The sequence below is a fragment of the Ambystoma mexicanum genome, chromosome 6p (genome assembly GCF_040938575.1).
Source record: "Ambystoma mexicanum isolate Mex_15411 chromosome 6p, UKY_AmexF1_1, whole genome shotgun sequence".
NCBI classification, from domain to species: Eukaryota; Metazoa; Chordata; class Amphibia; order Caudata; family Ambystomatidae; genus Ambystoma; species Ambystoma mexicanum.
In genome coordinates this window covers 1345317232-1345342017 of record NC_090935.1, presented here as the reverse complement: position 1 = coordinate 1345342017, position 24786 = coordinate 1345317232, and the positions used below count along the sequence as shown (strand labels likewise).

Below are 24786 nucleotides of genomic sequence, written 5' to 3'. Positions count from 1 at the left end.
ATGTGTCAGTTTCGCAGAGTAAATGAAAATGAAAATGTGTCCATGGCTTTTTCTGTCAGTCATTATAAGAACGTGTTATGACAGAAGACTGTGTTCTTGTAGAGGGCATGTTTTAGCTGCCTGGCTTTCACTGATCCACTTCGGTGGAATAAGATTGAAAGCAGGACCTCCCATTCAGCAAAGTGTGAAAAGCTGTTTCAATATGGTTTGATTCTCTTAGCTAAATGCTATGTAAAGACTGACCGCACTAAGCAAAGGTAAGTTACCCACAATGTTCAGCCCTTCCAGTCTTGTTAAAAGCATGAAAGGTATTTTTAAAAGATTGTGCAAATAGGGTCACCATTGTTGGAACGAAGGGCAGGCGGGTTCTGTGTTTAAGGACCTCAAACATAAGTCACTGACCGTGAACTGCGGGATAAAGTATGCAATTGAGCCATAAAGCAAAGTAAAGACTCTTGACATAGCAAGGCCTTATGTTGTCCTGGCCTCTTTGGATTAGGTGAATTATTATGCATGTAATTTAAACATTTGCCTTATTTTTTTTTGCAAATGAATAACAAATGGCCTATGTTGATGCAGGCTCAGTTTTGTATAAAAAGCAACCTGGGGAATCATTCAGGCACTTCACTTCTACACTCGCCAGGAATTAGCAGTGGTTTGAATTGAGGTCCGCTCAAGTATTTTTTATTTTTATGTATATTGTATATTAAATTTGACCTGCAATCTTGAAACTCTGCCTCAGATGTTCTATTTTGTTTGAATTATAGTGCTTAGAAGTCTCAAAACGCACCTAAGAACGTGGGGCCCCACCGAGGATGAGGGCACGCCAATTTCTAGACGTGAAGGAGAGGAATCAGCTGATTGATCGCTTGGTGTCAGGGTTCCCTACTATTATGGAGATTTTATTTCTCGCAGCTTCCACTGGCCTCCCTCAGCGGTTTTCTCTCTATAGACGCCCTCTCGCAGCTGGGGCCCTTTGAACTACATGCAATAGTTTGCCCAGAGCAACTGAGACAGAACTTTGTTAGCAGGTATAGCTGTTTTAGCAGGTAAGACTTGATTGGCTGGGTTAAATTGGAGGCATTTCACAGATATCTTTGCCAGCATAGAGCTTTATGATGCCTGGTATAAGCTTTGAATTTGTCAGTCCGTACTTTGTTTTTTCCCAGCGAACAATTTAGAATTTGGTCATCCTGCACCTCCAGAAGGTACCCCGGCATACGAATTGTATGTCAAATATGGGTTAGGGGGCGATAGTATTCAACACTTCATGGCACAGACTAAAAATATACCTAGTTTTAGATGGCCAGAACATGGCTCTTTTGATGTATCTGTAATTCAGCATTTAGAAGCGGTGTTATTAAAGAATAAAGGCTAGACCCTCCGCCTTTGATGTTATCTGCGATTGGCGCAAGGCAGCCATGCAGAAGATCAAACGCGAACAGAAATTTGCTTGAAGACAGGCTGATAAAGCTTTAATCCATGATTAGCAAAAAACACCAACATAATAATAACAAGATAGACAGCAATTGTCTGCCACAAAGAACAGGCATGTACGCAGTTATACCTACTATTACCCAGGATCCCGTAATGGAACGAATTCTCAATAACCCTCAGCAACATTTTCTTCCCTCTGCACCTCCTCCTCCGTATGGTCAACCACAGAGCTCATTAGTATTAGGGCCCCTGGGCCCTAAACTCCCCCCCCCACTATTCCCGATCTCCAAACCTCCCAACCCCCACTCGAAGAAGATGACATATCAAATGCCAGCATAGATCCTCTCAGTGAATGTATACATGGCCCATTTACTAAAGAAAAGGAAAGGAAACTGGAACCCTTTATTAGGAATACACAATCCGCTTTAATGCCTATTGAGGAAATTGAGGGAGCAGGCTATTCGGTTAGTATTGAGCCTAGTCAGACACAATGTGGTTGAGGAAGTACTTGAAAGCCAAGGTCCTGAGCTACTAATTTTATAAGAATGTTTGGGTAATGAGATTTGAATCCAGTGGGAAGAAAAATTGCCTTTGGCAGTTCGTAAGGAATTGCAAGATTTCAATTTAGCTTCCTTCTCTTGTGACGCGGAGGATGCCTTTTCACATGTAAAAGGACTTTCAGAGATATTTGATTAAATGAAAGGACTAGAGAAAGCTCTATTGGATTAGAAGGTGCAACTAATACTTCTGAATATGTCCAACAGTCCGCTATCATCACAGCATGTAAAGAATCTCATTTGTCGGATGAGGAATTACAGTTAATTACATGTACCGCTCTTAGATGGGCCACCACTTTGACCACCTCTTTCGGTTATTTGCAGTACCTTTTGTCAGTATGCCCCCCAGATGCAGATGCATGCCACGAAAGAAATGTTGGATGCAATTATTCAGCAAACTGATGAGATAATGCATCCATAATGAGCATCCCAGAGCAACTCATACACTTAATGGCACTTTTAAAATTAAGGGAAAAAAACTAGTTGTCAGCTTCCTATGCGGGAGGTGCCGCCTGCTTACATACCACAGAATGCCATGCGTGATGCTCAAGGAGATCCTGTCCTTGATAATCAAGGGACACCAATTATGCAGCCTGCTAAATATGACACCCACTTTGTTCACATGCTATTTTCCAGGCAAGAATTAAATGCATTAAAACAGACAATCCCTGATATTAGAAAAAACCCTACTGGTTTTTATAAAGAATTAGAGGCCGTTTTGAATACTTCCATCTTCACTAGTAGAGATTTAGAACCACTATGTTCAGTAATCTTGCCATCAGATATTTGGACACCAGCAGAAATATCACTGGCCCTGCAGCTTTGGGGAGGACATGGGATGCACTTTTCCAGCTTCATGCTAATAGGACAGCTGGCGAAAGGCCCGGTCCTGCGGTGCTTAACCTTCCCACTATGACAATTGCTCAACTTTTAAGGGTGGTACAAGACAAAACAATTAATTGGGTCTAGCTTGCCGCATGTGTCCAATATAAAACTGAAGTGGTAACAGTATTTTAATAAGTTTGAGCAGATATTTATTTTTCAGGACAGCAATGACGACTCAGGCAGGGAAACATTTATAAGTAGATACATTTGTTCAGCAATTATTACCAGAAATAAGCATTCTTATAATACAATCAGAAAGTGCCTGGCAGACTAAAACACCATCAGATATTTTACATATGGCTCAATATTATGAAAACAGAGTGAATGAAGAAAAAGATAAAGCAGAAAAGAAGAGTGGATCTTAAGACAAGAGTGTTAATACATCAAGTACAATAGGGAATTGGGGGAGGGCCATTTATTGGCATAAGAGGAAAAGGTGTTGATCCATTTGTACCATTTTCACCGCCAGGGTCCAACCAGTGTGCATATTGCAAACAGGAGGGGCACTGGAGGGTGCAGTGCACAGCCTTGTTGAATAGAGGAAATTGATCAAAGAAGGGGAAGAGGGCGTTGGGAGGACAGGTAGGAGGTAGGGCAGATGGGTATCATCTGGGCCTGCGGGTGGCCCTGCGGCAGCTTCTACAGCCCCAGTTAGCGCCAACATTCTTGATAATCCAGGTGATTCTTTTGTCACTAACCAATACAACACTGGTGATTTTTCTTGGGCTTCTTCAGAATAGCACAGACCTCAAATGTGATTGGAACCAATCCCCATTACTGTGGATAAAGCAGGACCCTACTTCCCCATGTTAATTGGGAGACAGGAACAGCGATTTCTAGTAGGCACGGGCACAGAAGAGCTCTATAGATCATGCTAAGGTTCCAGACATTCCTTTGTGTGGGCATACCAATATTTCAGCAGGGTTCGCTGGAACACGTGTAGCTACCAAGGTGTCAGCAGAAGTACCGGTTCGTTTAGGACCAGCAGCTAGTGTGATACCATTTTTATTAACTACACTGTGTTGAGAAAATGTATTGGGTCTGAATTTATTGAAGAAATTGTATATTACTATTTATTGTATGGCTGGTGGAGTACATATGACAGTATGCCCTTCACAGATGGATACATTTTTAACAAAACCACTACCACAAGAGTTTGACAATATTCCTGATGTATCAGGGTGGTTTCCGATAATGATGTTGGCTTTATGGATATAGCCACAGTAAAAATAGAAATATGACAGGGAGCAATTTTTCAGAGTATTCCTCAGTACAAAGTATCTCCTGAAGGTTATTCACCACTTGAAATAATTGTTTCCGACCTAGTAAGACAAGGGATTGTAGAGGAAATCAAGGGGACTGTATGTAATAGCCCCATTTTACCAGTTTATAAAAAGGGGGATACAAATTTGGCATACCGTCTTGTAATCGATTTCAGAGCCGTCAATAAAATTGTAGTACCTCGATTTCCAATAGTTCCAGACATTACCCTCATTTTGACTATGATTCCACCATCTGCAGAATATTTTTCAGTACTCAATTTGAATAACTCTTTTTAATATACCATTGCATCCGGATAGCAGATTTCTATTTGCTTTCTCCCTTGGTGGAAGAGCAGACACTTTCACTAGAATACCACAGGGACATACAGAAAGTCCAGGCATATACAGTAGGGCACTTAAGGAACAGTTGGTTTCCTTGAAATTGCCTGCAGCTGTTACATTGATTCAATACATTGATGATTTGCTTATTGCATCTCCCACAGAGGAACTCTGCAAACAATCAACCTTATTATTGACACATCTGGCTCATCATGGCCATAAAGCTTCTCTCAAGAAATTTCAATATTGTAGTCTAAAGAAGGAAGGAAACTAGCACTAGCCAGAATACAAGCAATTTACAACATGCTCCAGCTAAAATGTTAGAGCACTGATAAGTGCTGCGCCTTATTGTGGATACCCAATTGTTGGCTTATTATCAAGCCTTTGATACAACTTGCAACTAAAAATGTACAGGATCCGGTGTCATGGACAGTGGAACATCAAGAGGCATTTGTTTTGTTGCACACAGTGCTTTGTTCAGCTCCCGTTTTAGGGACTTTGGATTATGAAAAGGAATTAGTCTTGTTTGTGCATGAAGTTGATGGTTGTGCTTTGGCTGTTTTGACATAGGAACATGGGGGAAGGAATAGATTGTGCAGCTATGTTTACGTTAGACCCTGTTGCATGTGCTTTGCCTAAAAGTCTGTGCTCAGTAGCAGCTGCAGCTTTGTCGGTGAAACAAAGTGAAGGTATGGTTTTAGGTCACTCTTTAACCATAATGGTACCTCACTTAGTCGATGTCCTTTTAAATAGGACTCAGACTCAATATATGACTATAGCCCGCCTTACCAGATATGAATTGATATTGTTTGCACCACATATCAAAATTAAGCGCTGCAATATACTCAACCCTGCTGAGCTATTACCCATACCAAATCAGGGTATTGGGGAGAATGAGGCAGCCGACCACGATTGTATCTTCGCAACTGAAGAAGACACCAAGGGCCGAATCGATTTGCGCGACAACCCCCTTCCGCAGGCAGAAGGAGAATTATATTGCGACGGGTCATGTTTTAAAATGCCAGATGGAACTACAACCGCAGCATACGCGGTTACTACTTTGAGAACTATAGTAGAGACCAAATGAATACCATTTAATTCAGCACAGGCAGCAGAAATTATAGCCTTGACCCGTGCTTGCGAATTGTCAGAGAACCTTTCAGTAAATGTTTTCACTGATGGTATGCTTTCGGAGAAGCACATCATTTTGGGAAATTATGGGCAGAAAGGGGATTTCTGACTTCACATGGAACCAAGATACAGCATGGTTGCTTAATATTGTGACTGTTGTCATCGCTAACGCTACCCAAACAACTAGCCATAGTTAAATGTGCTGCCCATCAGAAAATAGTGACTGACATTCATAAAGGAAATGATTTTGCTGATTCCATAGCTAAACAAACAGCATTAGATTGTACCTCGGGATGTATAATCTTGAGAATATTAGAAGGGCCAAGGATTCAGGATGTATGGAAGAAACCTCTGTCAGCGTCAAAGAGATACAAGCAATGGCCACTGATGAGGAAATAAGGGTGTGTGAAGACAGCTTTACTATACAGAATGAAGTGGGTGTTGGGTCACAGGGTCAAAAAAAAAATCGATGTAAACCAATGCTTATGTACCTTTGGTTGTGCGTATGACCCTTGGAGCCGCCCACATAAATGTTAAAGCTATTTGCAAACAACTAGAAAATGTTTGGTGTAATTCATTGATTCCTACAACAGGAGAGAACGTGGTTAGAAATTGCATGATATGCCTAGAACATCATGTAGCTCCAGGAACTACGGTCACCGCAGGAAATGTTGACCCTCCTACCTTACCATTTGAAGTTTTGCATTTTTACTTTATTGAATTAGAAATATGTAATCATTTGAAATATGCGCTAGTAGTGATCTGTGCTTTTAGCAAATGGGTAGAGGCTGTTCCCTTGAAAGAGAACACAGCCATCTCCACTGTGAATGTCCTGTTGAAAGAATATTTCCCCAGGTTTGGATTACCCAGGGTAATCTGGTCTGATAATGGCCCCTACTTTATTGCAGAAGTAATACACAATATGTGTAATGGATTGCAGATTAAAAAGAGATTTCACACTGCTAATCATCCTCAAAGTGCAGGGTTAATTGAACGCCATAATGGAATAAAAAAGAAAAAAATAGCTGAAATTTGTGCACACACATGACTTAAATGGCCAGATGCTTTACCCTTGGCATTGCGCTCTATGAGGACTACAGTTGCATCCAAATCGGGGTTATCCCCTTAGGAAGTAGTTATGGGCCGAGCAGCTAATCTGGGGGATGCTCCTAGAACACGAGCACTGAAGGACATTGAGCACCCACTACTTGATTATTGTAAACAATTGATTGAACAATTGCGTTCTATCCACCAGCAGGTGAAGGATAGCTTGCTGGACAAAGATTTGCGAGAGGGATATCGGGTGAAACCTGGCGACCTGGTGATGGTCAAAATCTTTCAAAGAAGCACTACACTGGAACCACGTTGGCTAGGACCATACCAGGTGTTGGCCACCCAAACTACAGATAGAGTTGAAGGGAGAAGGCACTGGATCCATGCTGCTCATATCAAATTAGTTCCTTTGCCATCATCCTCCGATGGGGATCACTCCCCTTTGTCAGAAATGAATTATCTTTTCACCCCTGTGAGTCTGTGAAATTCCAATATAAAGTCTTCAATAAAGCCACCCACCTTGTTTGAAGATCATGCTATTCCGGGAGCGACCAGATACAATTTGAGGCCCAGGAAAGAATAAGATTGGGTTTCTGAAATGTACAAATGCAGATCTGCTACTGATGCCAATCTGTGCCCACCGGAAACCTACAAGTGCGGGTCTGTTATTGAGGTCAGCCCTGCACCTACGAGTAATCGACGCATCCTTATCCCTGTGTACACCAGGAGGTAACGGAGTATCCAAGGACTGAAGAAGCTTGCATTATGGAGTTGCACCCTTTCGGTGATAAAAATCAAATAAGACGATAAAGTGACTACCTTTTCGCTCACAGAAACTATGGACAAAAGGGGACCGAATCGTAATACTGACATTATGTACGATCCTCGTGATGGGCCTTTCTGTGATTTTTAGTATCTTGAGCATGATTCTGTGCATCTTTTAAAGACACTTCTTCCCGATGATGATGAAGCTACTACCAATCTCCTTTTTACCCCTCTTCCCCCCATGTTTTAACGCATACCCATAACCCCTTGGATGTATTTCAGAGATATGGTTACTGGAAATAATTCATATGTACAGGTTTTGGACAAAGTTTATAAAGCTATTAATAGAACAAACTGTTGGCTTTGTTCACATGTCCCACAGAGTAGAGATGACATAGGAATACCTTATTATGCAGTTCTAGTTAATCGCTCAATATTATGTGCTGTACTTTTTCTGTCTCATATCAGTTTCATAAATAATTGGGATAGAGCACATGCTCCCCCTGGAAGGGTAGGGATTAACACTACCATTAGAAACCCAGAAATATGTAATATTACCCTTAATAGCAACCTTTCAAGTTTGAGTAGGGTGTCTAAACTCCCAATGCCGATCCTACACCTCATATATAAAATGCTACCTATCCTTTATTCCAAGTAAGCCACAGGATAATCATAAAATATCATGTTGATGGAAGAAATGCAAATTCAGGATTTAATGGACATCGATATTCAAAGTCTAATTGATTTAGGCAAAAGGAATTCACTTATGCTAAAAGGAGGGTTTGTTAGAATATATTCATTTGAATTTTTCTTAGTCCTAAACTAATCCCTTTTTACGATCAAAACCCTGTTCTTTTAGCAATGTTAAAAAGCAGTTACATTTGTCAGTTTTACCGAGTAAATCAAAATGGAAATGTGTTTGTAGCTTTTTCTGTTAGTCAGTATTAGAACATTTTATGACAGAAGACTGGGTCCATGTAGAGGGCATGTTTTAGCCGCCTGGCCTTCACTGATAAACTTAGATGGGATAAGAATAAAAGCAGGACCTCCCATTCAGCGAAATGAGAAAAGCGGTTTCAATATGGTTTCATTCTCTTAGCTAAAAGCTATGTAAAGCCTGACTGCACTAAGTAAAGGTTAGTTACACACTGAATCATAATGTTCAGCCCTTCCATTCTTCTTAAAAGCATGAAAGGTATCTTTAAAAGATTGTGCAAACAGGGTGACCATTGTTGGAAGGAAGGGCAAGTGGGTTCTGTGTTTAAGGACCTCAAACAAAAGTCACTGACCGTGAACTGGGGGATAAAGTATGTGTTTGAGCCATAAAGCAAAGTAAAGACTCTTGACATAGCAAGAACATCTGTTCAATATGCAATTTGTCCTGCCCTGTTGGGATTAGGTGAATTATTGTGTATGCAGTTTAAACATAGTTGTGTTGTTATTTTTTGCAAATGAATAACAAATGACCTATGTTGCTGCAGGCTCAGTTTTGTATAAAATACAACCTGCTGAACCATTCAGGCATTTCACTTCTGCACTCACCATAAATTGGCAGTCGTTTGAACTGAGACCCGCTCAAGTGTTTTTTTTATTTTTATGTCTATTGTATAATAAATTTGACCTGCAATCTTGAAACCCTGTCTCAGATGTTCTATTTTGTTTGAATTACAGTGTTTAGAAGGCTCAGTCATAGTGAAAATTCTTCAATTGCTAGTTCCACCAGCCTTCCTTATAAGGTGTGTATCAGGCCTTTCAAGGCACAGAAATCTTGTCAATACGGCCTTTTTAATTCTTCCTTGCGTACCACTTACACAGGCTATTTATGGCAGCACCCCCATAAATCATGGAGTTCACTGGGGACAGCCTGGCTAGTAGCATATTGCAAATCCACTCTTTACTTTAGTAAATCAATAGAGTTCCTTGAAAGAAGCAACTGGGATGAGGCCTGGTCTGTTTAACTTTTTAACACTCTCCTCGGTTAATGATTCTATCAAGATAGTACTTTCATAGTACTGTAAAAAGGAATTTGTGTTTTGTTCACTTTGTTCAACTGCCTGCATTTTGTAGGTTAGTGTTATTAAAGCATCTTGAATCATGAACATGCTTTTTACTTTGCTTCAGCACACAGGTAGTATTATGTAAAATGAAAATGGTCTTAAACAAGGGCTGCATTTCTGCTTAATTGGCTTTAATAGAGAGAGCGCAGTTGCAGCAGCATGGGCATTTCATACTTAGTTTTCTTTTCATCACAGAAACACACCAATTGCATAGTTAGGCATGTGATTTAAACTTTAACTCCCTTTCTGAACACTCACTGCAAGCAGGTATAATGGATACAAGTAGAAGCGGTGCTGTATATATTTTCAGTGGCACAGATTGTACCTGTACCACTCTACAGGACTGCTATATATTCAGGCAAAGTAGCCTAATTTATTAATGGAGCTGCTATACCGTACCCATGTCATGGCACAATGCCAAACATTCACAGCAGGGCCGATTGCATCATGCCCACATTTCTTAGCAGGACTGCTATATTTTGGAACATTACCTGTATTTCTTAACAGAGCTGTTAAGAAAGCACAAACATGTGTTGGCATTTTCTGCAGCGAGCTAAAGTACTGAGCAATAACAGTGTCTGAGCTCTTCTCACCAACCTCCGACAGTGAGAAGATGGCATTGTGGTCATATACTTGAATCCCTTGTACTCGGTCTTGCGCTTTTCAAAACATCTGCTTCTCCCATGTCCGATTACTGAGTTCCACTGCCAAAAATCTAGCACATGTCAAAGCCTCATTATGAATCTCCTGACTAACGTAGGATAGTCCAAACAGGCTTAGCGCGTTTGACAAGCCATTTATGTCAGGCAAGCCTCACACGGAACTGCCAGTGCCCTAACCCTATGTGCCTTTCAGTGTCAACAGCCTGTTGGGAACGGCAGCTCAGTGAGTCAATAACCCTGCTGCAGAGACTATTGTATAATCTGTTAGTTCAAATCCTGTTAATAGGCGAGTTAATGAGTATGCATCAGATATGCATTTAAGATGCAGGTAACATTCCATTGTAACACAGTTGACTTAACGTTCGACTTATCAACAGGACTACTAAATGTTCAGTGATTCAGAACACACACATTTAATCTGGGATGCTCTACTTGTAATTGTTCATAACACACAACTCATCAGGGCTGCTATACCTGTGATTGCTCAGAACACACCTCTTCAGGGCTGCTGTGCTTGTAATGGCTCAGAACACACACCTCATATGGGATTGTGTACTTGTAATGGCATACAGTGTTGTTAAAGAATCTGCATTCAAGCAAGTGCTGCATCTGGTCAGACAAACCTAACTCTATTAATTCCCAGCCTAATGGGCAAAAGAAGGTTTGCACACATCTAAAAAGGAGCACCCAATGGTAAAGCTGCACTACATTTTTAAATAGAAAAGACATTTTCAGCTTTTTGGATATTTATTGGTGCTATGTTGAAAGACAAACAGTAAAATAGGAGAGGAAGAGCCACTCTGAACCTAAGCAACACTGAAGAACAAAGGTGTGGCCGGAAGTAGGGGGCGAAGTGACAGTGAACCTACTAGACAATCCAAAACAGGAATTCGAGAAACAGGAATAGAGAGCAATGAGCTACATGATAGTCTCGGGAGGATAGCTCAGCGGCAACGTGCTCGACTTGGAAGCAAGACCACACAGAGCAACACAGGTTCGATCCCCGGGTCCGCGCTTAGAAACCTCTGGGTATTAAGCGCATTCTAAATAACCCATCATATCATATCATATCATATCATAGGGCACCACAGAAAGTGAGAAAGGAAACAGAGTTAATAATAGGACAAACACACAATAGGAGTGAGGGATAGAAGCAGAGCAAAAGAGACATTTATAGACAGTAAAATAAAACACAAATCAACAGCAGGTGGGGACTGATGGAAATAGAAAAGCAAGAATGGAGAAGGGCAGGCCATTAACATAAGAGACAGTGCAAGAAAGATCATCAAAAGGAGTAGCAACCACAACCGAGAAAATGAAAAAAGAGATATAGCCACCAGAGTAATGACATGAGAGAGGAAGATGAGTTATATCAACCGATACAGCAAGATATAGCAGGGTAAAAGCAGCAATAGAATGCAGAGATGGGAGAGGCAGAGTGCCAGAGAAACAGACAGCAAAAAGTGGCATTTCAACACTTATATGGCACCACGAAGTAACAAGAACATTGCTAAACAGACCAACCCATATTGGGACACCAAACCAAAAGGTGGAAAGCAGTGAGACTCCTACCCTTTTAGAGAATTGCAAAGGCCACTAAATAATGTCTTTAATCAATGTATTAATTATGAGGTTGTTCCATAATAAGAATATACAATTTTTCACAGCTCTTGCGACAATAGGTTATCTGCCTAACCCCAGTGTGGCTTAACACATTGGTCATTCTTTGTCATTTGTTTAAAATCACGTGATAGTTCATTATTTATGCCTTGAAAAAAGCCAGAGTGTGTTAAGATTGGCTGTACCATTTTAGCATCTTAGTAATTGTCAAAACTACATCTCTACTTTCATAACAATGCCTGATACTAAGAAGCACACTCTGAATTAAGTTTTGATTATAGATGGTCTACTACTGCCGGACGGTCCATGCACTGGGGACACTGCTCATGTCTTTGGACTCGCTCACATTGGTGCCTTCATATTTTGAAATGATTTCCTTTTGAAATATTTTCCCTCCCTTTCATTTTTTATTTTATTCCTTTGAAAATGTTGGTGCAACACTTGTAACCAGAATCAGCGTCACCTACAACAGCCACCTTTGAGAAATTCAGTACCCAAATCAACACTATACTATGCTCCAACTGAAGTAGTACATAGAGCAGCTGTGTAATATCTAACAATGATACATTTTTATTTTTACTAAGGCAGTGGAATAGTGAAACATTGGTGAATCCCCTAGCACAGGTCTTCAAAACTATTGCCTGGCACATTTTTTTGAAGACATCTAGCAACATTATCAACTTACAAGAGAAGAACATCGTCACAATAGCATACAGACCTGCTCTTTGAATGGACTCAGTAAGGATTCGATCCGGGGTGTCATACTTGGTATGATAAATGTAGCCATTCTCAATAAATGCAAGGTCAATTCCTGTAGAGAGAAAACCAACTTTCAGTTTATATTGTAAAGGCAGGACCTATTAATTTCAAGGACGCAAACAAATCTGGCTGGTTATTCCAACTATTGTAGATGGATGTTTGAGGTTAGAAAAGTACGCAGTCTTATTCTGAATCGCAGGCAATGAGATCCCGCTATTAGGTTAGAAAAGTACACAACTGCAATTTCATCCATCTCTGGGTTGAGCCATTCTAGAAACTGAAGTCTATTTACTGATATCCAATGTTAATAAAAGTGCAAACATCAGAAAGTCAGATGATCAATAAAGAGGCTTGTTAATTGTAAACATTGTACAACATATTTTCCATTTCCTGCAACTTTACATTTCATGTTTATTCTAGCATCTTTTGAAGCTAAAATTAAATCTTCAAATTTCTCCCACCCATAAAAAATGGACTATAAAATGGGACTCTCTCATGATGAGATCTATATTTTCTTAAACCAAATTCAGCAATTTAGACCACAGCGCAGGTGTCAAAACTGGGTTAGCATAAAAGGGTGGTAAAAAAAATATTTAAAAAATAAAACATTTTTAAAAAAGGTATAGCATCACAATAATTGTAACACATTAAAAGTCCAGCATTTTGGAACACACTTCTGGGAAAATACCTCAAATATTACCAACTGATGTGGAAAACAGACAGTTATAGTTGTTCAGTATTTTCAGAGTTTTGGACCATGCTAAACGTCACATTCTGTAACTCTGGAGCGCCACGAAAGCAGGCAAAGTAGCAGAATGGGGCAGGAGGGAAAAGCACAGTATGCATTACTTCTCGCTGGAAAGTGGGGAATCTTAGGACTTCTGCCTGACAGGGGCCTTCCCCTATCCAGATTTTTTCATTAGGTTGCCCATCACATCCTCTGCTCAAAGAACAGCTTGAAGAGTTCTGGTTTCAGTCGTTTTCTGAATCCCAGGCAATTAGATCCCGCTATTAGGTCAGGTTTGCGAGTATCTAGTCTTGGACCCAGGACTGCCACGGATCAGACTGCTGTTCGAGATGGATGGGATTAGCAACCGTTTTGGAATATGGTCACGGGTTATTTTCTGGAGGCATTTTGGACCATTACACTAGTATGCCTGGTATGAATGAGATGGTTTTGAACTTGATGTTGTGTTCTACAAGACACCAGTGGAGCGTTTTGAGGACTGGTTTGTTTGATCCCGCAGGAACATGACCTGACCAAAATCTGGCTTCTCTGAAATGTGCCCAGGAGGTTTTTTTTGTAGATTATGGCAATAGTTAACGTGATTGTGTCACGTGTGTTAAATAAGAGAACAAAATTGTGTAGGCCAATAAAATTGGTCATCCAGTTGAAGACAAGATTCAAAACTGTCAGTTGGGCTTAAGATGTCAAATGTGTAGGGGGCGCCACACAAGCAGATTATATTCCTCTAGCATTATTTCAAGAAGGATGAATGAGCGAATAAAAGGGAACCACTGATTCCACGTGACAGTGTTTAAAATGTTTAAAATAAAAACAAGCCAAGGCATACGAATACAACGTTATTGCTGCGGAACGGTATCCACAGACAAAAGCTCAACATTAAGCCATGTATAGACCTACTTCAAAAGGAGCCCCATGCCCTTTCCAAACACAGATCAAAAATAAATGCACCAGTTACCCCATCTATTGCAGTGTCCCATTACAATATTGGCCAAAAGCACCTTAGGGCAGCAACATTCAGGGGACTTTTTCCTCGAGGTAGAAATTGAGATGTTCGAACATTCATTTTGTGGGTAAGCTTGTACCACACTCCACGAAACACAAGTCCATAGAAAGAACATCAAAGGACGACCGATTAATTGGGCATGACATCAGTCAGTAGATCCCAAATATTGTATGGTATGCAACGTAAAGTAAACGTATGCACCCAGAGAAAACGACTTGCAAACAATAGCAATCCACCTTAAGAAGTGAAGCATTATTCAAACAAGTTAGCAAATCACTGGAGGCATCTCTAGATTAGAATTTAAACCTTTATAAAAGGTACACATTCACCCCAGACCAGAATGTACACATTGCTTCTTTAACTAACCTGGGGCTATACATTCCGGGTTGCCAAGTACTGCCTCCTAGCATTAGCAGCAACACTCTGCTGAGTTTTTCAAGCAAGTGAAGTGGTTACAGCAGAATAACCTCCTGTGTTCTGGCAAAACCACAAGCTTCACTGAGAAAAGGATTAAATCAAGAAGGGGTAACCCTCTGAATGGGCCTGTGAGGCTAGATCATTACGTCTAAGTATCTGCAATTGAACCATCTGAAATTGATTTTCCAACATCACCTTCTGGTTGAGTCCAGTGATGAAAATGAATATGCCAATTTCAACACAAATTGGTACTGGGACGAATCCAGGGCATTCGTCCCTTCTCCCTAGCGGGTTCGAAATTGGGATGGGGTAAGCATTAGCTAAAAGCAGCTCCTGGGTATCCAGCATTATCCAGTGATCAGGAGCTACAATTTAGGAACCAGGAGCTAGTACCTAGGCTTCTGCAAATAAACGTAATGGTGTCTATTATTTATAACGCCTTATGCTTTAAATATTGGATAGACGTGTCGTAATGTTTGTTTATAGATTAAACCAAATGCACAGAGTTAAATTCACATAAGTGTGTCTGTTTGGCATCAGTTGGCCTAAGGAGCCAAACGTAACTTCTGGTAGTGTTTGGCATCAAGCTAACCAGGCTCTTTTGGGCTACAAGCAGGAGCTAAATAGCTCTCTGCTCCCCTAAATTTCAGACCTTGCAACAGTCAAAGAGGAGCGACACACCTTATTGGTAACAAACATAAAAAAACGAACCTTAAATGGAGGAGAGTATCCTCCACAGAGGCGAGCCTCTGGTGAGCAAATCGCTAGCAAGACGCCAGAAGGCTAGCGTCCCGAATGGCAATGAAGCTGAATCTGAGAACAAGACGGAGGCGGCAGAGATACTGTCTTACCTGGTGGCTCGACCCCACCAGAGCTGTGATGAACCTGGGGCCCGCTGACCGACGCCAAGACCAGACCACTGCAGAGAGGTCGATCACCGACCTCTGCCTGAGAAGTGTGCTGACTGCCAGACAGAAAAAAAGGGAAGAAGATGCTCCCGAGAAGCTAAAACCGGAAAGAGGGGCAATCGGATGTGCCCCCAAAACCAAGATGGTTACGGTAGCCCGGAAAACCTGAATGCTGAACCCAGGCAGGCGACCAACCGAGGACCCGCTGCATTAAATATATCAGAGGGCTTTGGGGAGCCCCATAGAACTAAGTGACTGACATCCGAGACTGGAGAAGCCAAAAGGGTTATGGGAGCCAGAGAAACCTGAACGCTGGACACAGGCAAACGTCCAGTCAAGACTCTGTTGAAATGGTCACATCAAAGGGCAGCAGGGCTTCGGGAGCCCTAGAAATACAAACAATAGGGAAAAAGACTTGGACCAGAGAGAACTGGGAGGGTTCCATTGTCCAAACCATAAACAAGAACACTATCAAATAGAAGAGTAAAAAAGGTTGAATCGCACAAAGAAAATCCTTTTTCTCTTTAAAGAACCAAGTATTGGATCAGTGGTCTAAGTGGGTGGGAGCGTTCGGGAGCAGTGCTCCTCTTCTTCTTTTAATTAAGTTTTACCGTTCCTATACTTTTATTTTACAAATAAACCGTTCCGGAAGAGGTTGGAATTTGGACTTTCAGTGCACTGCACAGGACATTTCCTTAAAGAGCAGGCACATGCGTTTTGGGGTTTTTATTGTGCATGGGAAGGGGCACGGCAATGGGTTCTTTGGGGAGTGGTGCAGGCCAGTAGGGAACATAGTTCCACTACTTCTTTTCGTACACTTCGACCACTGTATTGGATGTGTGTCAAGACTTACGCCTTGCCCTGAAAAACCTGCAAAGAGGCTGCAGAACTTGTATTGTGAACTTTGACCATTAGAAAAAAACCTTCTTTGGGAGGAAACCCAAGTAGTTTGGCCAAGCAAAGCCTGAATGGAGAGACTATTGCTCTAGTCTATTTTTGGTAAGTTTTTGCTAAGTGGTAGGGCCAGATAACAAGTAGGTTTTCAACAGAGGACTATATTAATTTGGACACTTGACAAGTACCCTTGGTTTTGTTTGTTAGGTAGGGAACTATCCTGCAAGGGTGCAGAAGGAGGATACTGACACGCAGGTGGCACAGTGATTGCTATAGACTTTTATTCAGTATTAAAAAAATTAAGAGAAAACCTATCCTTCCCTATATCAATGAGAGGTTTACCTGCCTCAACTAAAGTACTAATGGTTTGTTAGAATGTCCTTCTAACTTAAAAACTCCACTGTCCTGTGTCAATACATCATTATCTCTGTCCCTTGCACTTATAACTAAACTAAAGGTTGTCCAATGTTCTTAGTCCAGGAGAAGGACTCCCTTCTACTTGAATGGATATCACAGTTGTGGTACCAGGGGGAATGGCTCCCTTCCCCTGGTGTTAATACTTCACCAACAACGAATTGCTGATCCTGCATCAGACAGTTCACCATTTCTTCAATCCAGGGGGAATTACTCCCTTTCCCTGTATCGCTGGTTTGACCCTCCTTGCACGCTCAACTACCAGGGAAATGACTCCCTTCCTTGGCTTTGTTCTCGCACATCACAACACCAGACAGGATGACTCCCTTCTCTTCTATCTTCTATTTCTCAGGCTTATTTCAAAGTCCACAACACCAGGGGGAACGTCTCCCTTCTCCGGGCCTTTCTCAGAATGTAACCTTCTACTGGTTTGTTCTGGCAGACTTCGCTCGCTCCCCTGTCAAATACTGCCATGAGGAAGAGGTCTTATACTGAACTTCCCTTGTGGGCGCGGGTCCCAGACCAGAGTTTCTCTGTTTCTTAACAGATAATTATCAATTTCTTTTGATATCAAAAAGGGGTCTTGCTACTTGCCCTTATGCTGATGGAATGTCATATGGTTCCCCTCCTCTAGCCTCTACGACCCTTTCAGGTCCCCCCAAATGTCCGAGAACCTGTGCACTTTTAGGGTTGAAGCCAGCTTCTTGTGGATGGTCTCGGATTTCTCCTTTTCTTCATTTGGGTCTTATGCAGCTTCCGCAGTCCCCTGGCAACCTGCAGTGTCTCCATAGTCCTTGGTCTCCTGTACGCTGAGTGTCTCCCATCAACCACGCGGTCTTGCTCCTGCACTCGCCAGGAACTCTGTTTTGCCAGCTTCTCGCCCAGTCCACCAACGTTGGGCCGGATAGAGATGCCCCTGCCTGGTTGCTCGTACCGCGGTTAGCAGCGTTCTCTGCTTCCCACGCTGCACAATCTCCTCGCTTGCGGTTCCTCCTGGGAGGGTCTGTGACAAATTTCTTCTCTCTATGTCGAATGTGTGATGACAGCTAGAATGCCCATTCAAGTTCTTAGGAGGACTCTTTATTGTTCCGCACCTCCTGCTCGTCTCAGTAGCTGTCAAGGAGGTCTTCATTAGGCCATCCCTACTCCTCCTCATGTCAGTAACTGTGGGGCATTCAGCCTCACATATATACATGGAAGTGTGTGGTGTGGAAGTGAGGTATGTGAAGGTAGGACTCATGGACTGAGGGGGGAGGTAAAGGAAGTGGGTAGAGGGTGATGGGGTGTTGTACTGCGTTCTCCGTAGATGGTCGCCCTTGTCCCCAGAGGGGAAGTGTCTCCCCATGAGATGCTCCCACTGTGCACCACCCCCAGGGGGACTATAGAGTAGCTGCCTCACCTCCCTGCCTTCATGGGAAGGAGCTCCCCGTCAGAGAAAAGTGATGCCATCTAAGGATTTGTCACATCTGTGCTAGTGAGCCATGTCCTGCATTTAGTCCATCCGTGCTACTGAGCCATATCCTGCATTTAGCCCATCTGTGCTAGTAAACCATGTCCTGCATTTAGCCCATCTGTGCTAGAGAGCCATGTCCTGCATGAGCCATGTCCTGCATTTAACCCATCTGTGCTAGTGAGCCATGTCCTGCATTTAGCCCATATGTGCTAGTGAGCCATGTCCTGCATTTAGCCCATCTGTGCTAGTGAGCCATGTCCTGCATTTAGCCCATCTGTGCTCGTGAGCCATGTCCTGCATTTAGCCCATCTAAGGAAAAGTACTGCCACTAACTAATCCTACTAAAAACCCTTCTGCATACTCCTTCTCAAACTCTGAACTAAACACAACCACACCTCTAAAATACAACAAACCACACACACACACACACACACACACACTTAACAGCAACTAAACAAGCCACACAGTCTAGCCCAACATCACATGGTGGCTACCAACCGAAAAAACACTTCTGCTCAGTGAACAGTGTCAACCGAACTGAATCTACCAACATCACAGCTCTCTTCCCCGCTCAGTCCTACCAATTTACCCGCCTCCCTCCTTGCTTTACAGATCCGCCAAGAGACCATGCAGGTGGCAACAGTGCGCTGGATGAAGACCTTAAGCATAACATAACGGTCGCAGCAATAGGGTTAGGTTTCTTTTTATTTAAATAAATCTTTTTTTTTTTAACTTTGTTTATTTTAAATCAGGGCAGAATGATAAGTACAGACATTATATGCAGTGGTTATATAGGCATGTTTACCCCCAGTCCTTTATCCCCCCTGCGTCCTCTCCCTCCTCCCTCCCCCTGGTCCATCCGTCCCATAGGCCCTGTGAGCGGGCTCCTCCCTCCCGGGCAGTCCGGATTGAGCCTCAGCGACTACGTGTCTTCCTCCGGGCTCTCCTGGTTTTTTAAGATCCAGTGGGCCCTGGTGGGTTTGTAGGTCAGGCCGGGGAAGCGCTGGTCGAATTCCAGCACTGGGGCCCAGATGTTCTGGAAGCGATGTAGAGTTCCCGCTTGTGCTGCCGTCACCTTCTCCGCTATCAGAATGTCCCATAGTTTGGTCCACCATTGGGCTATGTGGGGGCCTTCCGGGGTTTTCCAGGTTCGGGCCACCACCGTTTTCCCTGCTAGTAGGCAGTGAGTTAGTAGTTTCGCTCTGGGTCCGGAGCGCGGGTAGGTCCCGGGATTGGAGCACCCAGCAAGATCGGTTCTGGTTCCAAGGGAATCATTGTTCCAGTAATTTGTGAGATGGACCCTAGGCAAGCTTTCCAGAATGGTTGGATCTTTGGGCAGTCCCACCACATGTGGAAGAAAGAGCCTGGGTGGCCGCATCCTCTCCAGCAAGAGTGGTCCACCTGGGGGTTCTTATGGTGAAGTCTGAGGGGCGAATAGTACCACTGCAGCGTGATCTTATACGCACATTCCCTGTTGGTGATGCAGGTGGACGAGGTATGTGTTCTAGTCCATATGTCAACCCAGGTTTGATCCTCTATCGGGTGACCCAGGTCCGCTTCCCATTGGGCCATGCATCGGGTTCTTGTGGTCAGGAAGTCGCTTAGAAAGCGTCTGTACAGGGTGGATACACTGCCGCGATTTGGAAGGTCTCCCAGGGTGAGTTCTAGGGCAGTAGAAGGGCGTGTTGCTGCTTGCAAGGTTTGGGGATGCGAGCACCAGTAGCATAGTTGGATATATGTGAATCTATCCCGTTCCTGGAGTTGGAACTTCTCCTTGCATTGGGCGAATGTGAGAGGTCTCTCCCCCATATACAGCTGGTCTATGGTCTCCAGCCCACCTTTTATCCAGTTACGAAAATTGCGAGGATTCGTACCCGGTGTGAACATTGGGTTATGAAAGACCGGGGAACGTGGGCTCAGTCCTCTTGGCACTCCCTTTCGTTTTAGCGCCCAGTCCCAAGTGCTAAGGGTGTGTTTAGTTGATAGCAGGAGCTCTCCCCAATGGGTCCTGAGGGGGGGTGGGATGTGTGGTAGAAATCGCAGGGGTAGAGGTGCCCGTGATTGTTCCAGCTCCACCCATCTGGGGCGGTTTGTCGTATTTTGCCAGGCCTGGACCCGGGCCAGTTGGGCTGCCATTCTGTAGGCCTGTAGGTCTGGGACCCCCAGCCCTCCCAATTTGGGACTCCCCAACATAGTTCTGAGAGGGATTCTCGCTTTCTTACCTCTCCAGATAAAGTTCAGCATTTTCCTCTGGATCCCTCGGAGAGTTGGCGTGGGGATTGCCACTGGTAATGAGGCGCATGTGTATAGGAATCTCGGAAGGAGGTTCATCTTGCATGCAGTGATGCGCCCGAGCAGTGAGATCTCTTGGGTCTCCCATCGCTTCAAATCGCCTTCCAGTTCTTTGAAGAGTTGGGGAAAGTTGGCTTTGTATGACTCCCTTGGGTCAGCCGGGATGTAGACCCCCAAATAGGGGATGGCGCTCCTTTCCCATGTTATCGGGCACATCTTAGTCAACGGTTCTCGTTCTGCTGGGGTGAGGCCAATACCCAAGGCAGATGATTTATCGAAGTTTATGGTGAGGCCTGAGACTTCGCCATAGCTGGTGATTTCGTGTATCGCGTGTTCGAGGGATGAATGGGCCTCTGAAATCGTAAGCAAAATGTCATCCGCGTATAGGGCAAGTTTATGGTGTGTGGGGCCACTTTGTATGCCCTTGATTTGGTCATTCCGCCTGATTTTTTGTGCGAAGGGCTCCATGGTGAGTGCAAAGAGCAAGGGCGACAGGGGACAGCCTTGCCGGGTTCCGCATGATAAGGGGATTGGGGCCGAGTTGTGGCCGTTGATCCTCAGGCTTGTTTTAGGGCAATCAGTTAGCTAGGACCATTGTTTGGAAAGCTGGTCCGAAGCCGAAGGCCCCTAGGGTGTGTCTCATAAACGTCCAATCCACCCTATCAAACGCCTTAGCTGCGTCGAGAGCCACCAAGACTAGTTTTTGGGAGTTCCGGGAGGCGAGGTCCACCAGGTTCAGGGTTCTCCGGATATTATCACCTGCTGTCCGTTGCAGGATAAAACCAGCCTGGTCGGGGTGGATGATCTTCGGCAAGATGCGATTCAAACGGGTTGCCAGAATTTTTGAGTATATGTTCGCATCAATATTTAAGAGTGCGATTGGTCTGTAGGAATTTATGCTTCTTGGGTCTTTTCCAGGTTTGGGTAGGAGGATGGTGGTTGATTCCTGCATCGATGGGGTCACCGCCCCTGTTTCCCTGAAGGAGTTGAATAGGGTAGTTAGATGGGGGATCAGTTGTGCTCTGAATAGCTTATAGAACCTGGTTGAGAAGCCATCCGGGCCGGGGGCCCGTGTTTTGAATGATTTGATGGCCTCCTCAATTTCCTCCCCCGTGATGGGCTCCTCCAGTTTGTCTCTCGTTGCGTCGGAGAGCCGGGGCAGTTCTGCCTGCTGCAGGTATTCCTTCTGTTGTGATAGGTTTCGTGGGGTTACCTTCATGATTTGGGCCAAGTAATCTATTGCGAGGCGTTGCTTCTCGGGCTCTGAGTATAGTGTGACCCCGTTGGCATCACGCAGGCCCATGATCGCGTTGATGCGTCTTTGCTTGGCTAGTTTGGCCACCAGGAACTTGTTCGCCTTGTTGCCCTTCGCATAATATGACTGTTTGGCCTTCGCCATTAGTTGGGCGGTTTGTTCCGCATAGTGGGCTTCCAGTTTTTTCCGTGCCGTACGGATGATCCGTTGTGTTTTGGGGGACCAGCCTTTCTCCTTATAGAGTGCCTCGGCCTCTCCTAATTCGTTCTCTAGGGCCGTCCGGGTCTGACGTCTATCTCGATGGTAGGCCGCACCTTGGGCTATTAGGGAGCCCCTGATTACTGCCTTCATGGCATCCCAGTTGTTCGCTAATGAGGTGTCTGAGGCTGGGTTTTCCTTAAAGAAGTTACTTATTCCTGTTGCGATCTTGTCTCTGGTGGCCATGTTGTTGAGGATCGGGTCGTACAGCATCCATTTACGCGGGATGTTGGGGTTAGGGTTATGAACCCGGAGTTCCAGGAGCACTGGGGCATGGTCGGAAATCGCTCTTGTGCCGATGGTGACCTTTTTGACTGAGGGGAACGTATGCGGGGAGATCAGGAACAGGTCGATCCTTGAGAAGGTGCGATTGACAAAAGAGTAAAAGGAGAAATCTTTTTCGTCAGGGTGAAACACCCGCCATGAGTCTATTATCTCCAGAGTCCTGAAGAATCGAAGGAGGCTGAGTGCTTGGGCGAAGTCGCCTGGAGTCGGGGGGGTGTGATCGATCTTTGGTGGGGTCGGGAACCCCGTTGAAATCCCCACCGACAATTGTTTGGCCCTCCACAAAGCTAGCGAGAGATGTGCCCAAGGCGTCATAGAAGTGTGACTGTCCAGTGTTGGGAGCGTATACTGAGATAAGGGTATATAGGTCTCCCATCAGGAGGCATTTAATCGCTGTAAATCGGCCTTCTGGGCATATTTTCGTTTCCAGAATCTGTGGGTTCAGGTCTTTCCTGAAGAGAATCGCCGTATCTCCTTTTTTACTTGTGCCAGAGGCGAAGAATTGGAGCGGGAATAGCCGGGATCGAAGGCGGGATACATCTGCCGGCAGCAGGTGGGTCTCTTGAAGCATAGCTATCACTGCCTCTTTGTCGCGAAGTTTTAGTAGAATTGCCTTTCGCTTGTTGGGGGAGTTCAGGCCATTAACATTCAGGGAGAGGATCCGAAGCGACTGAAGGTCCTCTGAAGGCTCACTTTCCGTTCCTTGGGTTAGGGGGGGTCATGGGGTGGAGGTTCAACTGCCATGTCTGTTAGGGAAACTCTTGGTATCATTCTGCGCTTGAGGTTTTAACGCGGAGCCCCAACGGGGGACCGCAACTTTAACAGGGAGGTAGACCGACATTGTCAGTACGGTCATACCTAAGGCCAACAGGGCCAACTGTCCCATCACGTATCGAGTACTGTGGGTTCCCAAGGAACAAGAGATGGAAAGTATCCTTGGGGTGGGTATGAACCATCGGTGTGGCCCGCCGCCACCGTGTTCAAAGTTGCAATCTAGGTGGCGGATCCTGCTTCAAGCAGGGGTATCTGTGTCCCGGCTTACTTGCTGACGGAGCCTGGGACCGTGGAAGCGTCCCCGTTCATCTCTTTCTGTTATTCCGCTGGGTCGACGACCAAGGCGTGTGTTTGGGTTTTGGAGAGGGAAGCGGTCCCCTCTGGGATTGGCGTGGAAGGATCTCGGGGTGAGGTCGGATGTAAGATTTTCTCAGCGTCTTCCAAGTGGCTGATTCGGCGTAGGGTGCCATTATATGTGAACTGGAGAGCTGTCGGAAATAGCCATCTGTAACGGATCTGTTGCTCCTGGAGGAACAATGTCAGAGGCCGAAGTGCTCTTCTTTTCTGGAGAGTGAGTGGTGAGAAGTCCTGGTAGATTTGAAGTGGAGTGCTCTGAAAAGTGATCTCTTCTCCTTGGCGACTGATCGCTGATATTGCCTCTTTCGTCGTAAAGAAGTGGACCCTGGTAATCACATCTGGAGGGGGGTCCGAATCTGTCCCACGGCGCGGGCGGAGTCTGTGGGTCTGGTCCAGCAGGAGCTGTGATTTGTCCAGATCCGGGAGTAAAGCCTCAAAGAAGCTTCCCACGTAGTCCGCTAGCTTGTTGTCGGGGATAGAGGACGGGATGCCCCGAATGCGGAGGTTATTGCGACAAGCCCTATTTTCAAGGTCTTCATGTTTGAACTCCAGGATCTCGCATTTGTGATGCAGGGAATCGATAGATTTTTGCATTTCCCCCAGTGTGGTAGCGTGATCCTGGGAATGGTCCTCGATCTCTCCGAACCTCTGTTCGAGTTCTGTGACCCTCTGATCCGTTTGGTCAACTTTAGCGGTGAGTTCCGAGAGGCAGGCGCGGAACTCAGATTTGATGTCCGCCATGAAGGCTATCAGGTCTCCTTTGGTGGCGAGAGCACCATTCCCAGGATCACGCTACCACACTGGGGGAAATGCAAAAATCTATCGATTCCCTGCATCACAAATGCGAGAGCACCCCTATCCTCGTGTGGCTTCTGTGGGGTCAGTTTAGGAGGATCCTGTTTCTTGGGTTTCTCTGGAGCCGTGAACATGGCGGAGATATCTGTGCCCTTGCTCACCTTCGTCTGCCTCGACATGCTGCTCGTGTCAGGCGGTCTTAATTAAGAGAGTAGCAGCGAGGCCCAGGACGGCGGGAGGCTGCAGTTGGAGAGATTCGCCCCCTCGGCCCCCGCTCTGGACTAGATCTGGGTGAGTGGGCAGGGGCGCCCCAGGAAACGTTGGTATGAAGAGAGGGTCTCTGTCGGGGATGATGCAAGATGGCCGCGGGGGTCCTGACTCGTTCTGCGTAGCGGGGGAGGGGTGG

General features: G+C 44.7%; 1 protein-coding gene across 2 annotated transcripts in view; it reads right to left on the bottom strand.

Annotated features, from left to right (window-relative positions):
* ERMP1 (endoplasmic reticulum metallopeptidase 1) overlaps positions 1–24786 on the bottom strand; it is a 707614-nt gene that overhangs the window by 307358 nt on the left and 375470 nt on the right. For both annotated transcript variants that reach the window (XR_011280380.1, XM_069626023.1), the window contains exon 6: positions 12487–12579. Coding sequence is in view for 1 of the 2 variants with exons in the window: in XM_069626023.1 (XP_069482124.1) it covers positions 12487–12579 (93 nt within the window). In the remaining variant the exon portion in view is untranslated. The remainder of the gene's footprint in view (positions 1–12486; positions 12580–24786) is intronic.